This window comes from Pristiophorus japonicus, chromosome 5 (assembly GCF_044704955.1).
Source record: "Pristiophorus japonicus isolate sPriJap1 chromosome 5, sPriJap1.hap1, whole genome shotgun sequence".
NCBI lineage: Eukaryota > Metazoa > Chordata > Chondrichthyes > Pristiophoridae > Pristiophorus > Pristiophorus japonicus.
Window position 1 is genome coordinate 37,978,291 of NC_091981.1, and position 17,807 is coordinate 37,996,097.

General features: G+C 45.3%; 1 protein-coding gene across 1 annotated transcript in view; it reads right to left on the bottom strand.

Annotated features, from left to right (window-relative positions):
- Positions 1-17,807, bottom strand: part of LOC139264066 (collagen alpha-6(VI) chain-like) — a 217,589-nt gene that overhangs the window by 152,349 nt on the left and 47,433 nt on the right. Inside the window, exons 4-5 of the mRNA XM_070880164.1 lie at positions 16,070-16,690; positions 2,527-3,087 (exon numbers count right to left, since the gene is read on the bottom strand). Of these exons, the coding sequence (XP_070736265.1) occupies positions 2,527-3,087; positions 16,070-16,690 (1,182 nt within the window). The remainder of the gene's footprint in view (positions 1-2,526; positions 3,088-16,069; positions 16,691-17,807) is intronic.

Here is a 17,807-nt window from a genome sequence, read left to right on the forward strand (position 1 = left end):
TCCAAATTCCATCTTCGATTGGCCCTTTAAATATTGTAGTTGAGACTGCGTCCTGCAGGGCCTCATTGCTACTGTGGATTGCACACCGAGTCAGGAGATAAAATGCTAATGAGATGGCAGAGTTTAAAAGGTCACTGACAGAAGCGCTGAACTTACTTCTGGGTTTCCCGCGCAATATCGGACCCTCCCACTCCCAGCACTTCTCTGAGTTAACATCAGGGCCGATGTATTACTTTCCTGAATCTCTCTGAGCAAGTACAAGACTCTTTACATCCTAGCTGAAGTGCTCTGGCACGGGCTCGACGGGCCAAATGGTGTAACCATTCTATGATTCTATGGTCCTTTCACTACAAGAATGCCTTACCTTAATCCTCACACATGTAGAAGAAATTAGATCAGGTCTCAGATTCAAACCTGCATTTCTAATCATCCCGATTAAAGATTCCTCACTAACATTTTGGTTGAACGTGCTTCATGATTGGCAAGCAAGGTGCATTCACACTCTGTACTTTCATCTTGAAGGCTGCACTGTTAACTCATTATAATCGTAGTGAGAAATGTTCTATTGCTAGCTCATTACCATAAGTCATTACTATCAAGTAAAATCAGGGAAAACCCGAAGGTGTTTTGTAAATGCATTAGGAGCAAGACGATAACTAGACAAAGAGTGGGGCCTATTAGAGATCATAAAGGGAATTTGTGTGTGGAGGCTGAAGACGTGGGTAGGATTCTGAATGAATACGTTGTATCTGTTTTCACAAAAGAGAGGGGCGGTGCAAACTTTGCAATGAGGGAGGAGTGTGAAATATTCGACGAGATAAAGATAGTGAGAGAAGAAGTATTAAGGGGCTTGGCAGCTTTGAAAATGGATAAATCCCCAGGCCCGGATGAAATGTATCCCAGGTTGTTAAGAGAAGCAAAAGTGGAAATAGCAGAGGCTCTGACCATCATTTTTCTAATCCTCTCTGGCTACAAGTGTGGTGCCAGAGGACTGGATGACTGCTAATGTTGTACCTTTGTTTAAAAAGGGAGAAAGGGATAACCTCAGTGGTGGGAAAATTATTGGAAAAAATCCTGAGGGACAGGATAAATCTTCATTTGGAAAGACATGGATTTGTCGAGCGAAGGTCGTGTCTGATTAAATTGATTACATTTTTCGAGGAGGTAACCATGAGGGTCGATGAGGGCAAAGCGTATGATGTAGTCTATATGGATTTTAGCAAAGCTTTTGATAAGGTCCAACATGGCCGACTGGTCACTAAAGTAATAGCCCATGGGACCCAGGTCAATGTGGCAAAATTGGTTCGGAGGCAGGAAGCAAAGGTAATGGTTGATGGGTGTTTTTGTGACTGGAAGGCTGTATCCAGTGGGCTTCCGCAGGGCTCAGTGCTGGGTCCCTTGCTTTTTGTGGTACATATCAATGACTTGGACTTAAATGTTGGGGGTATGATTAAGAAGTTTGCAGATGACACTAAAATAGGATGTGTGGTTGATAATGAAGAAGAAAGCTGCGGACTGCAGGAAGATATCAATATACTGGTCAGGTGGGCAGAACAGTGGCAAATGGAATTCAATCCGGATAAGTGTGAGGTAATGCATTTAAGGAGGTCTAACAAGGCAAGGGAATACACATGAAATGGTACGACACTGAAAAGTGTAGAGGAACAAAGGGACCTTGGAGTGCAGGTCCTTGAAGATAGTAGGCTAGGTGGATAAGATGGTTAAGAAGGCATATGGAATACTTGCTTTTAAAAGTCGAGGCATGGAATACAAGAGCAAGGAGGTTATGTTTGAACTGTATAAAACACTGGTTAGGCTGCAGCTGGAGTACTCCGTGCAGTTCTAGTCACCACATTACAGGACAGAAGTGATTGCAGTGGAAAGGGTGCAGAGCAGATTTACAAGAATATTGACTAGACTGGAGAATTTTGACTATGAGGAAAGATTGGAGATGCTGGGTCTGTTTTCTTTGGAACAGAGGAGGCTAAGGGGAGACCTGATTGAGGTGTATAAAATTATGAGGGGATAGAGTGGATAGGAAGAACCTGTTTCCCTTAGCAGAGGGGTCAACAACCAGGGGTATAGATTTAAAGTAATTGGGGGGAGATTTAGAGGAGATTTTTGGGGAAATGTCTTTACCCAGAGGGTGGTGAGGGTCTGGAACTCACTGTCTGAAAGGATGGTAGAAGCAGGAACGCTCACCACATTTAAAAGTACTTGGACGTGCACTTAAAGTGCCGTAACCTACAGGGCTACTGACCAAGAACTGGAAAGTGGGATTAGGCTGGATAGCTCTTGGTCGGCCGGCGCGGACACAATGGGCCAAAATGGCCTTCTTCCGAGCTGTAAATTTCTTTGATTTCTATCGTGAGAAATATTCTATTGCTAACTCATTACCATCATAGTAAGAAGTGACCCAGTAAGAATCATTACTACCAGTCTTCACAATATTAATGAGAAAGTCATGCTTGGCATTAGCTTTTGATTTGGAAGAACACACTGATTAGAGCGAATTTTATTTCTTACCTTCCTTTGAACAGATATCCCGTACAATATTGCTTTTCATATCTGTCAAAGCATCAAAATTGTGCGTGTAAAAGATTCTTTCATCAGCACCTGCAATGAGCTGAAGATCATTTTTCGATGCATCTCCCACACCAACAGCATAGAGAATTACCCCCTCCTGCCTTAGTTCTGCAGCAGGACTTGTTACATTATCCTGTGACTGTCCATCTGTGATGGTGATCAGGAAACGCCGCACCCTGTGTCCACGGCTTATCTCTGCTTCACTGATGAAATTCTTCATGTAGGTTAATGCACGGCCTGTTTTAGTGCCTCCTCCAAGCTGAGCGATTCGTTTAATCGCTCCCTCCAATTCAGTTTTGCGGGTATATTGAGTGGGTTCAAATTCAGTTTGTGGATTAGATGCATATTGGACAACCCCAACACGAACCTGGTCTGCACTAATACTGAATACCCTCACTACTTCTAGCAGGAATCTTTTTATGTCCTTGAAGTTCTCAGGTTGTATACTGCCTGATCCATCAACAAGGAAAAATATATCGGCTTCATCTGTTTCAACACAGCCTGAAAAGAGAAAGGGGCATTGCTTCAGTTACTGAAGAACAGCAGGAAGACACAACAGGGCTTTGATGCTTATCTGTGTATTATATTCTAGCTGCTCCTTTCAAGTTTTATAATTGTTTTTACCTCCAAGTGTAAAATTATTATCTTTTTGTAAATCTAATACAATTATATATTTTCCAAATTCATTTACAAATTAATTATAATTAAAATATATTACACTACACAGCAAAAATTCATAGGGCTAGAAATTCGGTTCTCAGCGATAACGGTATTTTTTCGCCAAAATTACCATTATTGTGTCGCTATCACTATGAGGCCGTAAATTGAAGGTAAAAATCGGCGTTACACAAGGATTCGCGGCGCAAACCACAAATTTTGGCAACTTTAGTCTGAGGCAGATAGCGCTGCGAGTTGGGCCCAGGGAGGGCTGAAAAACACCTAAAAATAAATGGGAAATAAAAAATTCACAAAACATTTTCAAGACACTTACCAAGTGAATCGCTGCAAAAGAATTAAAAAATGAAAACTTTAACTTACTTTTTTGCAGGTCTTCATAATTACCGCTGCTCCAAAGGGCTGCAACGCAGCTTTTACCCTGTCGGTCTTATTCACGCAAAATATGAGTGCACACAGAGCCAAATTTTTGGCAAAAGCGATATTTCGAGTCTTGCATGGCAGCGGTTCTCTCTCCAGCGCTATTTGAAAACCGCCGCCACAAAACGTCACCGAAATTTCCGCTGATCGGGTTTTCGCCAAAAAAGGTGAAATACCAAAAACCTGGTTGCAAAATCGCCGAATGTCCAGCCCATAATTCTTCCCAAATAAGGCGCATTGGACGGTGCTGCTGATGATTTCAACTTGAAAGTCAATTGCTAAATTTGGAAGGTCCCATGTTCGATTCCCAATCTGTGCTGAACTTATCGATCTCACCTCGGGCAGCAGAATTAAATGATAACATTGGTGTGACGCTCTCAATTAGGGAGGGGAAAGGAAGCCATGTAGGCGTCCATTCCAGGAACACTTGGTTGGAATTGCATATGTGTGAAACATCAGGAGAAGACAAGAGCAGTTAAACTGGTTGTGATCCACTGTGTCGTTGAATAGTCTGCAAACACAGAGGGGGAAAAAGTGGGCTCGGTAGCACCCTTCTGATGCCAAGTGAGCCGGACGCCAAATTGGTAATGGGGTTAGTGCATATGCACCTAATGTCCACCAGCAGCTTGCAGAGCAGATAGAACATGATGTCAATCAGTGTGCAACACTGAGTTGACGTCAGCGTTGCCATTTTGGAACTCCACGCTCCGTCCTCGCACAGCCGAACATGTGTTCACCGGCATGAAGGACCCCCTCACCAGTGCTGTTTAAAGCAACCATCAACTACTTGCAGGATAGTTGCTGGTTTATTTCTTCCGGCTGTTGCTGCAATTCAACATGTTTTGGGTGCTTTTTTTAGAGTTGGTTAAAGTTTCAAACATTTACAGGGGCACTTGTGGCAGGTGCTGAAGTACTTTCTTGATGGATTCAAGGCTTCTGCACAATCAAGTTACTTGTAAACCTTTCTCTTGGCATTGAGCATGATTGGAAGAATGAGCAGAGTTCACGTGGAGCAGGACAAGCTGCTAGAAGAGGAGGGGGGAGAAATGCTCTCAGCAGGAGGACATATCGCCCAGGGTGTTCAGGGACCAATTCTCCGAGCTGAATTTCAACAACGACCAATGTTTGAGATGTCTGCAATTCACTAAGGAGATCGTCACTGAAATCTGCCAACTGCTGCAACCACAATTCTAATCTCAGAGCAGGACAAGGACCGCATTGTCAGTAGCTGTGAACGTGACTGTGGCTATGACCTTTTATGCGCCTGGCTCCTTCGAGGTTGCTGCTGGAAATATTTCAAACATCTTGCAGTTTGGTGTGCACTGCTGCATCAGGGAGGTCTCAGAGACTCTCTATGCAAAGAGAGATCATTTAATTTCATTCCCTCATGCCAGAGAGAATCAGGCGGAGCTAGCATGAAGATTTTCAAGGATTGCAGATTTACCCATGATGCAGCGTCCACTTCATGTTAACTCTGCCATATGCAAGGCCTGCATTTATTGCGCGTTGCCCTTGAGAAGGTGGTGGTGATTCACCTTCTTGAGCCGCTGCAGTCCGTGTGGTGAAGTTACTCCCACGGTGCTGTTAGGGAGGGAGTTCCAGGAGTTTATTCACCAAACAATGAAGGAATGGCAATATATTTCCAAGTCAGGATGGTGTGTGACTTGGAGGGAAACTTGAAGGTGGTGGTGTTCCCATGCACCTGCTGCTCTTGACCTTCTGGGTGGTAGAGGTCATGGGTTTGGGAGGTGCTGTCGAAGAAGCCTTGACAAATTGCTGCAGTGCATCTTGTAGATGATATACACTGCAGACACGGTGCCCTGGTGGTGGAGGGAGTGAATATTTAAGGTGGTGGATGGGGTGCCAATCAAGTGAGTTGCTTTGCCTGGATAGTGTCGGGCTTCTTAAGTGTTGTTGGAGCTGCACTCATCCAGGCAAGTGGAGAGTATTTCATTACACTCCTGACTTGTGCTTTGTAGATGGTGGAAAGGTTATAGGGAGGCTGCAGCAATGTTCCTGCTAAGGTGCACGTGTAGCCACACATTAATCTGAAAGGTCCCGCATGGGCTGCTTACCGGCTTTTACATTGTAAATATCGTGCATGCGCAGAAATTTAAAGGGGCCACGCATTAAAATAAACAGGCACGCAGAACAAAGCGCAGCTTACAGGGTAACATTGGTCATGAGGTGAGACACTAGCTGCAGAATACCCCGCCTCTGACTTACTCTTGCAGTCACAATGTTTATGTGGCTGGTCCAGTTGAGGTTCTAGTCAATGGTGACCCAAAGGATGTTGATGAAGGGGAATTTGATGATGGTAATGCTGTTGAATGTCAGGGGGAAGTGGTCAGACTTTCGCTTGTTGGAGGTAGTCATTGCCTGGCACCGCGCGAATATTACTTGCCACTTATCAGCCCAAGCTTGAATGTTGTCCAGGTGTTGCTGCATGCGGGCATGGACTGCTCCATTATCTGAGGAGTTGCGAATGGCACTGAACTCTGTGCAGTCATCAGTGAACACCCTCACTTCTAACCTTATGATGGAGAGAAGGTCATTGATGAAGCAGCTGAAAATCAGTGGGCCTTGGACACTGCCCTGAGAAACTCCTGCAGCGATCAATGGCCCCTCTAATTTTATTTTGGGTGCATGGCCCCTTTAATCGGCTGTGTGGCCCATTCAAAGTTCCATGCCTGCGTGGTTTTTCCATTTAAAAGCCGGTGAGCGAGCAGCCTGCGCTGGACCTCTAGGCTACTGTGCATCCATGTGGTCATGCAGCTTAATGGGAACTTTGGCAGTGATGTTCTGGGCCGAGATGGTTGGCCTCCAACAACCACAACCATCTCCCTTTGGGCTAGGTATGACTCCAGCCAGTGGAAAGTTGCCCCGATTCCCATTGACTTCAATTTTACTAGGTCTCCTTGATGTCACACTCGTTTAAATGCTGCCTCGATGTCAAGGGCAGTCACTCTCACCTCACTTCTAGAATTCAGCTCATTTGTCCATGTTTGGACCAAGGCTGTAATGAGGTCTGCAGCCAAGCGGTCCTGGTGTAACCCAAACTGAGCATCGGTGAGCAAGTTACTGGTGAATCAGTGCCGCTTGATAGCACTGTCGCAATCACTGTGCTGATGACTGACAGTAGACTGATGGGACAGTAATTGGCCGAATTGGATTTATCCTGCTTTTTGTGGATATGACATACCTGGGCATTTTCTATAGTGGCAGGTAGATACCAGTCTTGTAGCTGTACTGGAACAACTTGGCTAGAGGTGCGGCTAGTTCTGGAGCACAAGTTTTTAGCACTACAACCGGGATGTTGTCGGGGCCCATAGCCTTTGCTGTATCTGTCATGTATGTATGCTTGGGTTTACTAGCCACCAGGTGGCGCCAATGTCGGAGGTCATTATGCGGCCCAGGTATAAAAGGCCAGCCATCTTGTAATGTAATCACTTTGGGCCCTAATAAAGTACAGCCTGCTTTGTACCTGTTCGGAGTTTACAGGATTCAGTCTATTGAATTATTGCATACATGACATTTGGCGACGAGGTAACAAGAACCTTTGCATGCAAAAATGAGCACAATTGGAATTCTGGAGCGATTCATGGAGGGAGAAGATTGGGCAAACTTTGTAGTCCCCTTGAACCAGTACTTCGTGGCCAACAAAATGGAGAAAGAGGCAGACGCAGTTCGGCGCCGGGCGCTACTCCTCACAGTTTGCAGTCCGAAAATCTATGGACTCATAAAAAATCTCCTCTCGCCCTTATGTCCAATGGGCAAGGACTATGAAACATTGGTACGTGACCATCTCAGATGAAGGTATCATCATCTCAAGATATCGATTCTATATGCACGTTCATTCTGAGGACCAGGACGTATCGGAATTCGTTGCCGACCTAAGACGTCTAGCTGGACCGTGTAAGTTCGAAACTGCGTTGGCAGACATGCTGCACGAGGTGATACTGCGTAATCTACTGGCGGCAGAGATGCTGGATTTGAGCAAGGCCATCAAGATTGCCCAATCATGCATGACGACGGTCAAAAGCTTAAAGCAGATATCATTGAAAAGTCATAACTCGGCAAGTACTGTAAACAAGATAGTATCGTTGTTTGAAAGAGTTGCATATAGCAGGGCCTACCCGACTGCATATGCAAAACCCATGGCTGCTCAAAGTCCGCCAACAGGAATGAATCCGATATCACCATGTTGGCGTTGTGGGGGAAGTCATCGGCATCATCAGTGTCGGTTTAAACAGTATATTTGTAAAGGCTGTTCGAGAGTGCGGCATCTCCAGTGCATGTGTCCGCAGCTGAGCAAGCGTGCTGCGACACACCACATGGAGGATGATGACTAGTCTAGCACGGATCCAGATATGCAATCCGAGATACCAGAGGAGGAAGTGTATGGAGTGTATTCATTCCTAACAAAGAGCCAACCGATAATGATTAATGTAAAACTTAATGGTGTGCCGGTATCGATGGAATTGGACACGTGTACGAGTCACTCAATAATGAGCCAGAGGACATTCGACAGGCTGTGGGATACTAAGGCTGTGAGGCCTAAGCTGAGTCCAGTCAATGCCAAGTTGCGTATGTACCCTAAAGAACTCATAACGATGATTGGCAGTGCAGTAATCAAGGTGTCGTATGGTGGTGCGGTTCACGATTTACCGTTATTGATTGTTCCAGGCAATGATCCAAAGCTGTTTGGCAGCAACTGGTTAGAAAAAATCAAATGGAACTGGAACGAGATCAAAGCGTTGTCGTCTGAGGAAGATACTCCGTGTGCTCAAGTGCTGAGCAAGTTCCCCTTGCTGTTTGAACCAGGCATCGGCAATTTCACGGGAGCCAAGGTGCAGATCCACGTGGACTCAGATGCAAGACCCATCCATCATAAAGCTCGGGCAGTTCCACACATGATGAGGGAAAAGGTTGAAATTGACCTGGACAGACTCCAGCGTGAAGGGATCATATCATTGGTCGAATTTAGCAAATGGGCCAGCCCCATTGTTCCCATGTTGAAAAGTGATGGCACTGTCAGGATTTGTGGAGACTACAAGGTTACGATCAACCGAGTTGCTAAACAGGATCAATACCCATTACTGAAGGCTGATGACCTGTTTACAACGCTAGCTGGGGGAAGTCGTTCACAAAACTGGATCTGGCGTCGGCCTACATGACACAGGAGCTGGTCGACACGTCGAAGAAACTTACGTGCATCAACACTCATAAAGGACTGTTTATCTACAACAGGTGTCCTTTTGGAATTCGCTCGGCTGCAGCCATATTTCAGAGGAACATGGAGAGTCTACTGAAGTCCGTCCCCAGAACCGTCGTGTTCCAAGATGACATACTGGATACAGGCCGTGACGCCGCTGAACATCTGAACAATCTGGAAGAGGTTCTACATCGTCTGGATAAAGTGGGACTCAGACTGAAATGCTCGAAGTGCGTCTTCATGGCACCTGAAGTCGAATTCCTGAGGGGGAAAATTGCTGCTGACGGTATCGGGCCTTTGGACTCGAAAACCAAGGTCATCAAAAATGCACCCAAGCCTCAGAATGTGACGGAGCTGCTTTCATTCCTTGGTCTACTCAACTACTTCAGTCATTTCTTACCTAGATTGAGCACCTTATTAGAGCCACTGCACATGCTGCTAAGAAAAGGCAACAACTGGGTTTGGGGTGCGTCTCAAGACAGAGCTTTTGAGAAAGCTACTAATTTGCTTTGCTCTAACAAGCTGCTGGTACATTATGATCCGTGTCTGCAGCTAGTATTAGCCTGTGATGCTTTCTCATATGGAGTTGGTTGCGGGCAAATTGCAACCTGTTGCATATGCTTCAAAAACTTTGTCAAAGGCGGAAAGAGCCAACAGCATGGTAGAGAAAGAAGCACTAGCTTGTGTGCATGGGGTTAAAAAAGATGCCTCAGTACCTGTCTGGTCTTCGATTTGAACTAGAAACAGATCACAAGCCACTCACTTCATTGTTTTTGGAAAACAAAGGTATCAATATCATTGCATCGTCCTGCATCCAGAGGTGGACGTTGACATTATCTGGCTATGATTATGTCATTCGCCATAGACCTGGCACTGAGAATTGTGCCGATGCATTGAGCCGTCTGCCATTGCCCACACCGGAGGTGGGAACGCCACAACCAGCAGACCTATTGTTTGTCATGGATGCTTTTGAAAGTGAAGGACCCCCTGTCGCGGCCCAACAAGTTAAGACCTGGATCAGCCAGCGTCCGATATTATCGGTTGTGAAACGTTGTATGCTTAGTGGTGATTGGTCTGCCATACCCAAGCAAATGTGTGAGGAGACCAAACCTTACATCCCTCGCAAAGATAAACCATCCATTCAATCAGATTGTATACTGTGGGGTAATCGTGTTGTTATGCAGAGAGAAATTTGTGCATGATCTACACAGCACTCATCCCAATATTGTCATGATGAAATCCATTGCCAGGTCTCATGTATGGTGGCCTGGAATTGACTCTGATCTGGAATCATGTGTATATCAGTGCAACACTTGCATATAGCTAAGTAAAGCACCAGCGGAATCACCGCTGAGTCTGTGGTCAAAGCCATCTAAACCATGCTCCAGAATTCACATTGATTTTGCAGGTTCCTTCCTGGGAAAGATGTTTTTAGTTGTGGTGGATGCATATTCCAAGTGGATAGAGTGTATAATCATGTCATCCAGTACATCCACAGCTACCACTGAGAGCCTTCGTGTCATGTTTGCCACTCATGGTCTGCCCGACATCGTTGCCCGACTTGCTTCACCAGTATGGAGTTTCAAGAGTTCATGAAACTCAATGGTATCAAACATGTGAGGTCAGCACTATTCAAACCCGCATCCAATGGACAAGCAGAGTGTGCGGTTCAAACCATCAAGCAGAGGATGAAACGTGTAACTCAAGGTTCACTGCAAACTCGATTGTCACGCATATTGCTTAGTTACAGGACAAGACCCCGTACGCTTACCGGGATCTCCCCTGCTGAACTATTGATGAAGAGAGGTCTCAAGACCAGGCTCTCTCTTGTCCACTCTGACTTGAATAATTGTGTTGAATACAGATGTCAAAGTCAGGAAGGCTATCATGATCACGCTACTGTGTCACGCGGCATTTCTATCAATGATCCTGTGTATGTACTGAATTATGACCAAGGTCGCAAATGGATCGTCGGTACAGTTACGGCCAAGAAGGGTAACAGAGTGTTTATCGTTAAGCTCAAGAATGGGCAGAAATGCAGGAAACATGTCGATCAGATAAAGCTGCAGCACACGGATGAACCAGAACAGTCTGAGGAAGACACAATCAGTGATCAACCAACCTACTTTCAGTCATCAGAGGACTCCGCTGTCATCAATGAATCTGGACTTTCAATCACTGATGTGGTCAATGAATCTGGACTTTCAATCCCTGACGTGGTCATTGCCACTCCCATCAGATCGGCTCCCCAGCCCCCAGTCATAATAGACTCAGAACGCTCGCCCACGGCTGGAATTGAACTGAGACGTTCAACTCGGGAGTGGAAAGCCCGGGACCATCTCAATTTGTAAAAAGACTGTTACTAATATCCTAAAGGGGGTTATTGTCATGTATGTATGTTTGGTTTACTAGCCACCAGGTGGCGCCACTGTCGGAGGTCACTGGGTTGTGCGCACGTGTGTGCAGCCCAGTTACAAAAGATCAGCCATCTTGTAATGTAATCACTTTGGGCCCTAATAAAGTAGACCCAGGTTTGTACCAGGTTCGGAGTTTATAGTATTCTGTCTATTGAGTTATTGTATACACAACAGTATCCAGTGCACTAGCCATTTCTTGATATCACATGGAGTGAATCGAATTTTCTGAAGACTGGCTTCTGTGATGGTGGGGACTTCAGAAGGAGGCTGAGATGGTGCTCCAGGTGCTCAATACACAAGAGTGAATTTCTGCGGGTGGTTCTACTGAGCACACGTAAGAAGATCTGTGAGAAACCCAAGACAAACGACATCAACACTGTTTCTCGAGATCTTCAGTGAAGTACTGAGTGAGTGCTGCATTGTCAGAGGTGCCGTCTTTCAGATGCAAAGTTAACTCTGCCGACTCAGGCAAACATAAGGGGGCCGAAATTGCCCACCGCCCAAAATGAGTTGCACCTACCATTTTCAATGTGTTCCATCAGCCAAAATGCATGGGGCGGCCAATTGGGACAAATTCAACACCCCGTGCTTTTTTTTGAAGCAGGACGGAAGTGACCTCATCATCGGGGCGGAAGCGAGGTCACATCAGAGTAGCTGCCACTAGCAGGGCAGAAATGGGGCCGGGTTGGAGTAGCCGACGATTGAAGCTGCGCTGATGACATCATCGCACTGGCGCGTCACAACGTCCCTCCCCTAGAGGGCGTGCCAGGCTGCCTATTGGCGGCTCGGTCGAATACGCGGGCATAATTGTCGGCCCGACGTGGCAGTCGGCCAACAAAAAAATAAGATGGAGTCACCGGCAGGGCCACCTCCCCTTTAAGGACGGCCATGCCGCCAAGCCACAGAAAGGGTTCCGACAGCAAAAGTTGGTTGCACTGCTCCCGCAGGGCAATATTCAAAAGAGGCAATTTTCCACGGGCAATTTCAGGACGGGGGTCGCCAGTGGTCGGTAAGGGGTCGGCGCGTGCACGCCACGGCAGAAAAACAGGCGGAGCAGTCCCCGACACCGCTTCAAAACTTGTAAAGGACGGCCCCTCCGCGGGGACTTGGCGGCCAGTCTGCACCGCCCAAAAGTGGCGGCCATGGGCCTTATAGAAAGAGACAATTTTGGCCCCAAGAAATCTCGCTGCACTTTCTCAAAGTGCAGGGGAGTGCTCCTAATGCCCTAGTCAATATTTATCCCTCATGCAAAACCATTAAAACAGGTTAACTTGTCATCCATCTCATTGCTGTTTATGGGCCCTTGCTGTGTGCAGATTGTGCTCGCCTGCAAAACAACAGTGATAGAAAGATAGAAACATAAAAATTTACAGCGCAGAAGGAGGTCATTCCGGCCCATCGTGTCCGCGCCGGCTGACAAAGAGCCGCACGACCCTTGGTCAGCAGCCCTAAAGGTTACATATAAACCTATAAACAATCACGGAAAGGCAAAGAGCACCCAGCCCAACCAATCCGCCTCACTACAACTGTGACACCCCTTATACTAAAACATTCTACACTCCACCCCAACCGGAGCCATGTGATCTCTTGGGAGAGGCAAAAACCAGTTAAAACCCAGGCCAATTTAGGGAGAAAAAATATGGGAAAATTTCTCTCTGACCCATCTAGGTGATTGATACTAGTCCAGGAGATCATCCTGGCCTTATTCTATTCCCTGCAGTGCTTACCATTATATCTGCTCCGTCCAACAAAAGGTCATTCCAATTATCAACTCCAATTACTAATCCCAATTACTAGCTCTAGGTCCGTAACCCTGCAGGTTAATGCACTTTAAGTGCTCATCCAACCATCTCTTAAAAGTAGTGAGGGTTTCTGCATCCACCACTCTTCCAGGCAGCGAGTTCCAGATCCCCACAACCCTCTGCGTCAAGAAGCAACCCCTCAAATCCCCTCTAAACCTTCCACCACCCACCTTAAAACTATGCCCCCTCATAATAGACCCCTCCACCAATGGAAATAGACCCTTACTATCCACTATGTCCAGGCCCCTCAATATTTTGTACACCTCAATGAGGTCTCCTCTCAACCTCCTCTGTTCCAATTAGAACAAACCCAGCCTATCCAATCTGTCCTCATAACTAAGATTCTCCATTCCAGGCAGCATCCTAGTAAATCTCCTCTGCACCCTCTCTAGTGCAAATAAGTCCTTCCTATAATACGCCGACCAGAACTGCACGCAATACTCCAGTTGTGGCCTAACCAAAGTATATAATACGGCGACCAGAACTGCACGCAATACTCCAGTTGTGGCCTAACCAAAGTATTATACAATTTAAGCATAACCTCCCTGCTCTTACATTCTATGCCTCGGCCAATAAAGGCAAGCATTCCGTACGCCTTCTTAACCTTATCCACCTGGCCTGCTACTTTCAGGGATCTTTGGACAAGCACTCCAAGGTCCCTTTGTTCATCTACACTATTAAGTGGCCTACCGCTTAATGTGTATACCCTTTCCTTATTAGCCCTCCCAAAGTGCATCACCTCACACTTCTCTGAATTAAATTCCATTTGCCACTGCTCTGCCCACCTGACCAGTAGATTGATATCCTCCTGCAGCCCATGACTTTCCTCTTCATTATCAACCACACAGCCAATTTTAGTGTCATCTGCAAACTTCTTAATCATATTCTCTATATTCAAATCTAAATTATTGATATATACCACAAAAAGCAAGGGTCCCAGTACTGAGCCATGCAGAATCCCATTGGAAACATCCTTCCAGTCACAAAAACATTCATCAATTATTACACTTTGCTTCCTACCTCCAAGCCAATTTTGGATCCAACTTGACACTTTGCCCTGTATTCCATGAGCTTTAACCTTTATGACCAGTCTATCATGTGGGACCTTATCAAAAGCTTTGTTAAAGTCCATATATACTACATCATGCGCATGACCGTCATCGACCCTCTTGGTTACCTCCTCAAAAAATTCAATCAGGTTCGTCAGACACAATCTTCCCTTAACAAATCCATGCTGACTGTCCCTAATTAATCCTTGCCTTTCCAAATGCATATTTATCCTGTCTTTCAGGACTTTTTCCAATAATTTTCCCACCACTGAGGTTAGGCTGACAGGCCTGTAATCACTCGGCCTACCCCTTTCTCCCTTCTTAAACAAGGGTACTACATTAGCAGTCCGCCAATCTTTCGGCACCATGCCCAGATCCAAAGAGGACTGGAAAATGATGGTCAAGGCCTCTGCTATTTCCTCTTTTACTTCGCTCAACAGCCTGGGATGCACTTCATCCGGGCCTGGGGACTTATCTACTTTCAAAGCTGCTAAACCTCTTAATACTTCCTTTCTCACTATATTTATTTAGCATCCAGAATATCACACTCCTCCTCGATAGCAGTATCTTCATTCCCCTTTCCTTTGTGCAAACAGATGCAAAGTATTCGTTAGGAACCCTCCCAACACCTTCCACCGCCTCACAAAGATTATCCTCATGGTCTCTAATAGGCCCTACTCTTTCTTTAGTTCCCCTCTTACTCGTAATATATTTATGGAACATTTTAGGGTTTTCCTTAATTTTACTGGCCAAGACTTTCTCGTGCTCTCTCTGAGCATTCCCAATATCCTTTTTAATTTTACCTCTTAACTTTCTATATTCCTCTAAAGATTCTATAGTATTTAGCCGTTGATATATGACATAAGTGTCCCTTTTTTTCTTAATCCTCCCATGTAAGTTCCTAGACATCCACGGGGCTCGAGAATTATTTTTCCCAGCCTTTTGCTTTAAGAGCACATGTTTGGCCTCAGCCTTCCAGATTTCCTCCTTAAATGCACTTCAAAAGTATTTAATTGGTTGTGATGGCAAAAGGACATGAAAGGCGCTATATAAATGCAAGTTCTTTCTTTGCAGACTATTTTAACTACATCATCTGTGCGAACAGAATCAATCCAAATGCAAACTTTTGCATACCTTCAGATTGCTATAAAATGATCGGATGCCAAAGAGGAAAATGTTTGAAGTTGAACCCATTAAATGTGAATGTTATTGGATCTTCAAATAAATCGATTTATTAGTTAAGGCATGGAATACAAGAGCAAGGAGGTTTTACTTGAACTGTATAAAATACTGGTTAGGCTGCAGCTGGAGTCAAGTGTGCAGTTCTGGCCACCACATTACAGGAAAGATGTGATTGCACTGGAAAGGGTGCAGAGGAGATTTACAAGAATGTTGCCTGGGCCGGAGAATATTGGCAATGAGGAAAGATTGGAGTGGCTGGGTCTGTTTTCTTTGGAACAGAGGAGGCTTAGGGGAGACCTGATTGAGGGGTATAAAATTATGAGGGGCCTGGATATAATGGATAGGAAGGATCTCTTTCCCTTGGGAAAGGGGCCAACAACCAGTGGGCATAGATTTAAAGTAATTGGGAGGAGGTTTAGAGGAGATTTGAGGGGAAATTTCTTCACCCAGAGGGTGATGGGGGTCTGCAACTCACTGCCTAAAAGGGTGGTAGAGGCAGAAACCTTCACCATTTTTAAAAGATACTTGGATATGCACTTAAAGTGCCGTAACCTACAGGGCTGCTGACCAAGAGCTGGAAAATGCGATTAGGCTGGATAGCTCTTGGTTGGCCGGTGAGGACCCGATAGGCCGAAATGGCCTCCTCCCAAGCTGTAAATTTCTATGATTCTATGATTAACAAATTCATTTGGATTTCACCAATTTGTATTTTAAAAGTCTCACCTTGCTCAAGAAGTTCTGCTTCCCGTATGTTAACTGAGATCGTTTGTATGATCTCTTTGCAAATCGTCTTCTGGATTATACTTTCTTGTGTCTTCAATTGCTCAAAGTCATCAATAATTAAAATGTAATTTTCCGGAGGGTATGAGGCAATATTTCGGAGTTCACTTTCAATGGCATCTTTGATTCCAATAGCATAGACAGTGACACCAGAACTTCGGAGGGCACGTGCTGGAATCTTCACATCATCCTGGGATTGGCCATCAGTGATCACCACAGCAATCTGAGGAATTCCAACATTTCTTCTACTACCATTACTTTCTGTAAAGTAATTCTGCATCATGTAATCAATGGCAGCCCCAGTAGATGTCCCTCCACCCCTATAAGGTGTTGTTTGTATACGGTCAAGGATATCAGTCTTGTTTTGAAATGTGTTAAGGTAAAACATTGGTGTAGGATCAGTACTGTACTGAATCAAACCGAGTCGCACTTTTTCTGAGCTTACAGTCAATGCGTTGGTAACATTGACCAAAAAATTACGGACCAGTTGAAAGTTTGCTTCGCCAATGCTGTCAGATTCATCCACAAGGTAAACAATATCAGCAACTAAGGCCGACAGGCACACTGTAAAAAAAAACACAACATTGTAAACTGGTGAGATGTAATGAAGACTCGTTTTTCAGAAAGAGACCTAAATGCAATAAAAAAAAATGTTCTCTGATATCAAAATAACTTTTCCACATGTCCAAATTTTTCTAACCCACCCCCCATTACTCTGGCCTATGATGGTGGGAATCAGCCTTGTGACTCCTCTCTGCACCACTTCCAAAGCTTTGATGTTTCTCTTCTTCCTTGGAGATTATGTTCTGTACTTGTTGTTGAGGAACTAAGGAACCATCCAACCTTGGAAGCTTTGCAAAGGCCACAAGGCTGATTGCCGAGGACCGAATTACAAGGAACGGTTAAAAACCCTTGAAAATGAGTGACAGGGACCTTATTGTGGATATTAGATTCTAAATTTTATTGGAAAAGATTCATCTCTGGAGTAATTCAAGAGGCTGTGTTGGGGAGATCATGGATTTCTATGGAAGGGTGAGCAAGATGGGTTGAATGGGCCTCCCTCATCTGTACATATCTGTGTGATGTAGCAAGACAGGCAAGTGGTTTACAGCGAAGGAAAGAGGGAGTGGGGGAAGATTGAGGGAGGAAAATGCCTCTGTGAACTTTGGCGAGCACAAAACGACGATAAGCTTCCCGTTGCTTGTCCAACCATTAGAGCATTGACCTGCAGGATTATCAGCAGCTGAGCAGCAGCAATCCCAGTCCCAGTGACAGGCCTACTCTTGGAGGCTCCATCAGCGAGCAAGGCTGACTGGTCAATCAGCAGTGGTGCCCTGGAGTATTGTGGCTCAGGTAACAGATTAGCGAGCCGCTACAGAGGGTTGAATCTGTTCAAAAAGTTCCCTGGCCGCTTGCAGCCACCTTTACCCCAAAGAGAATGGACCAGCCAATTGGCCGCTTACTATGATGGCTAAGTTACTGCTACTTATGGATAGAAATTCCTTTGGATACGATAGGCCCCGAAGTATGCTTTGCACAATAATCTTGCAATCCCTGTGTCGAGAACTTCGGGTTTTCTGACCTTTAATTCAAATCAACAAAGTATATTGGGGATCCCCTTGTGCGAATTGTTGTGATGTCAATAGGCTGTCTAAGCAGCCAATCAAAACACAGAATTCTC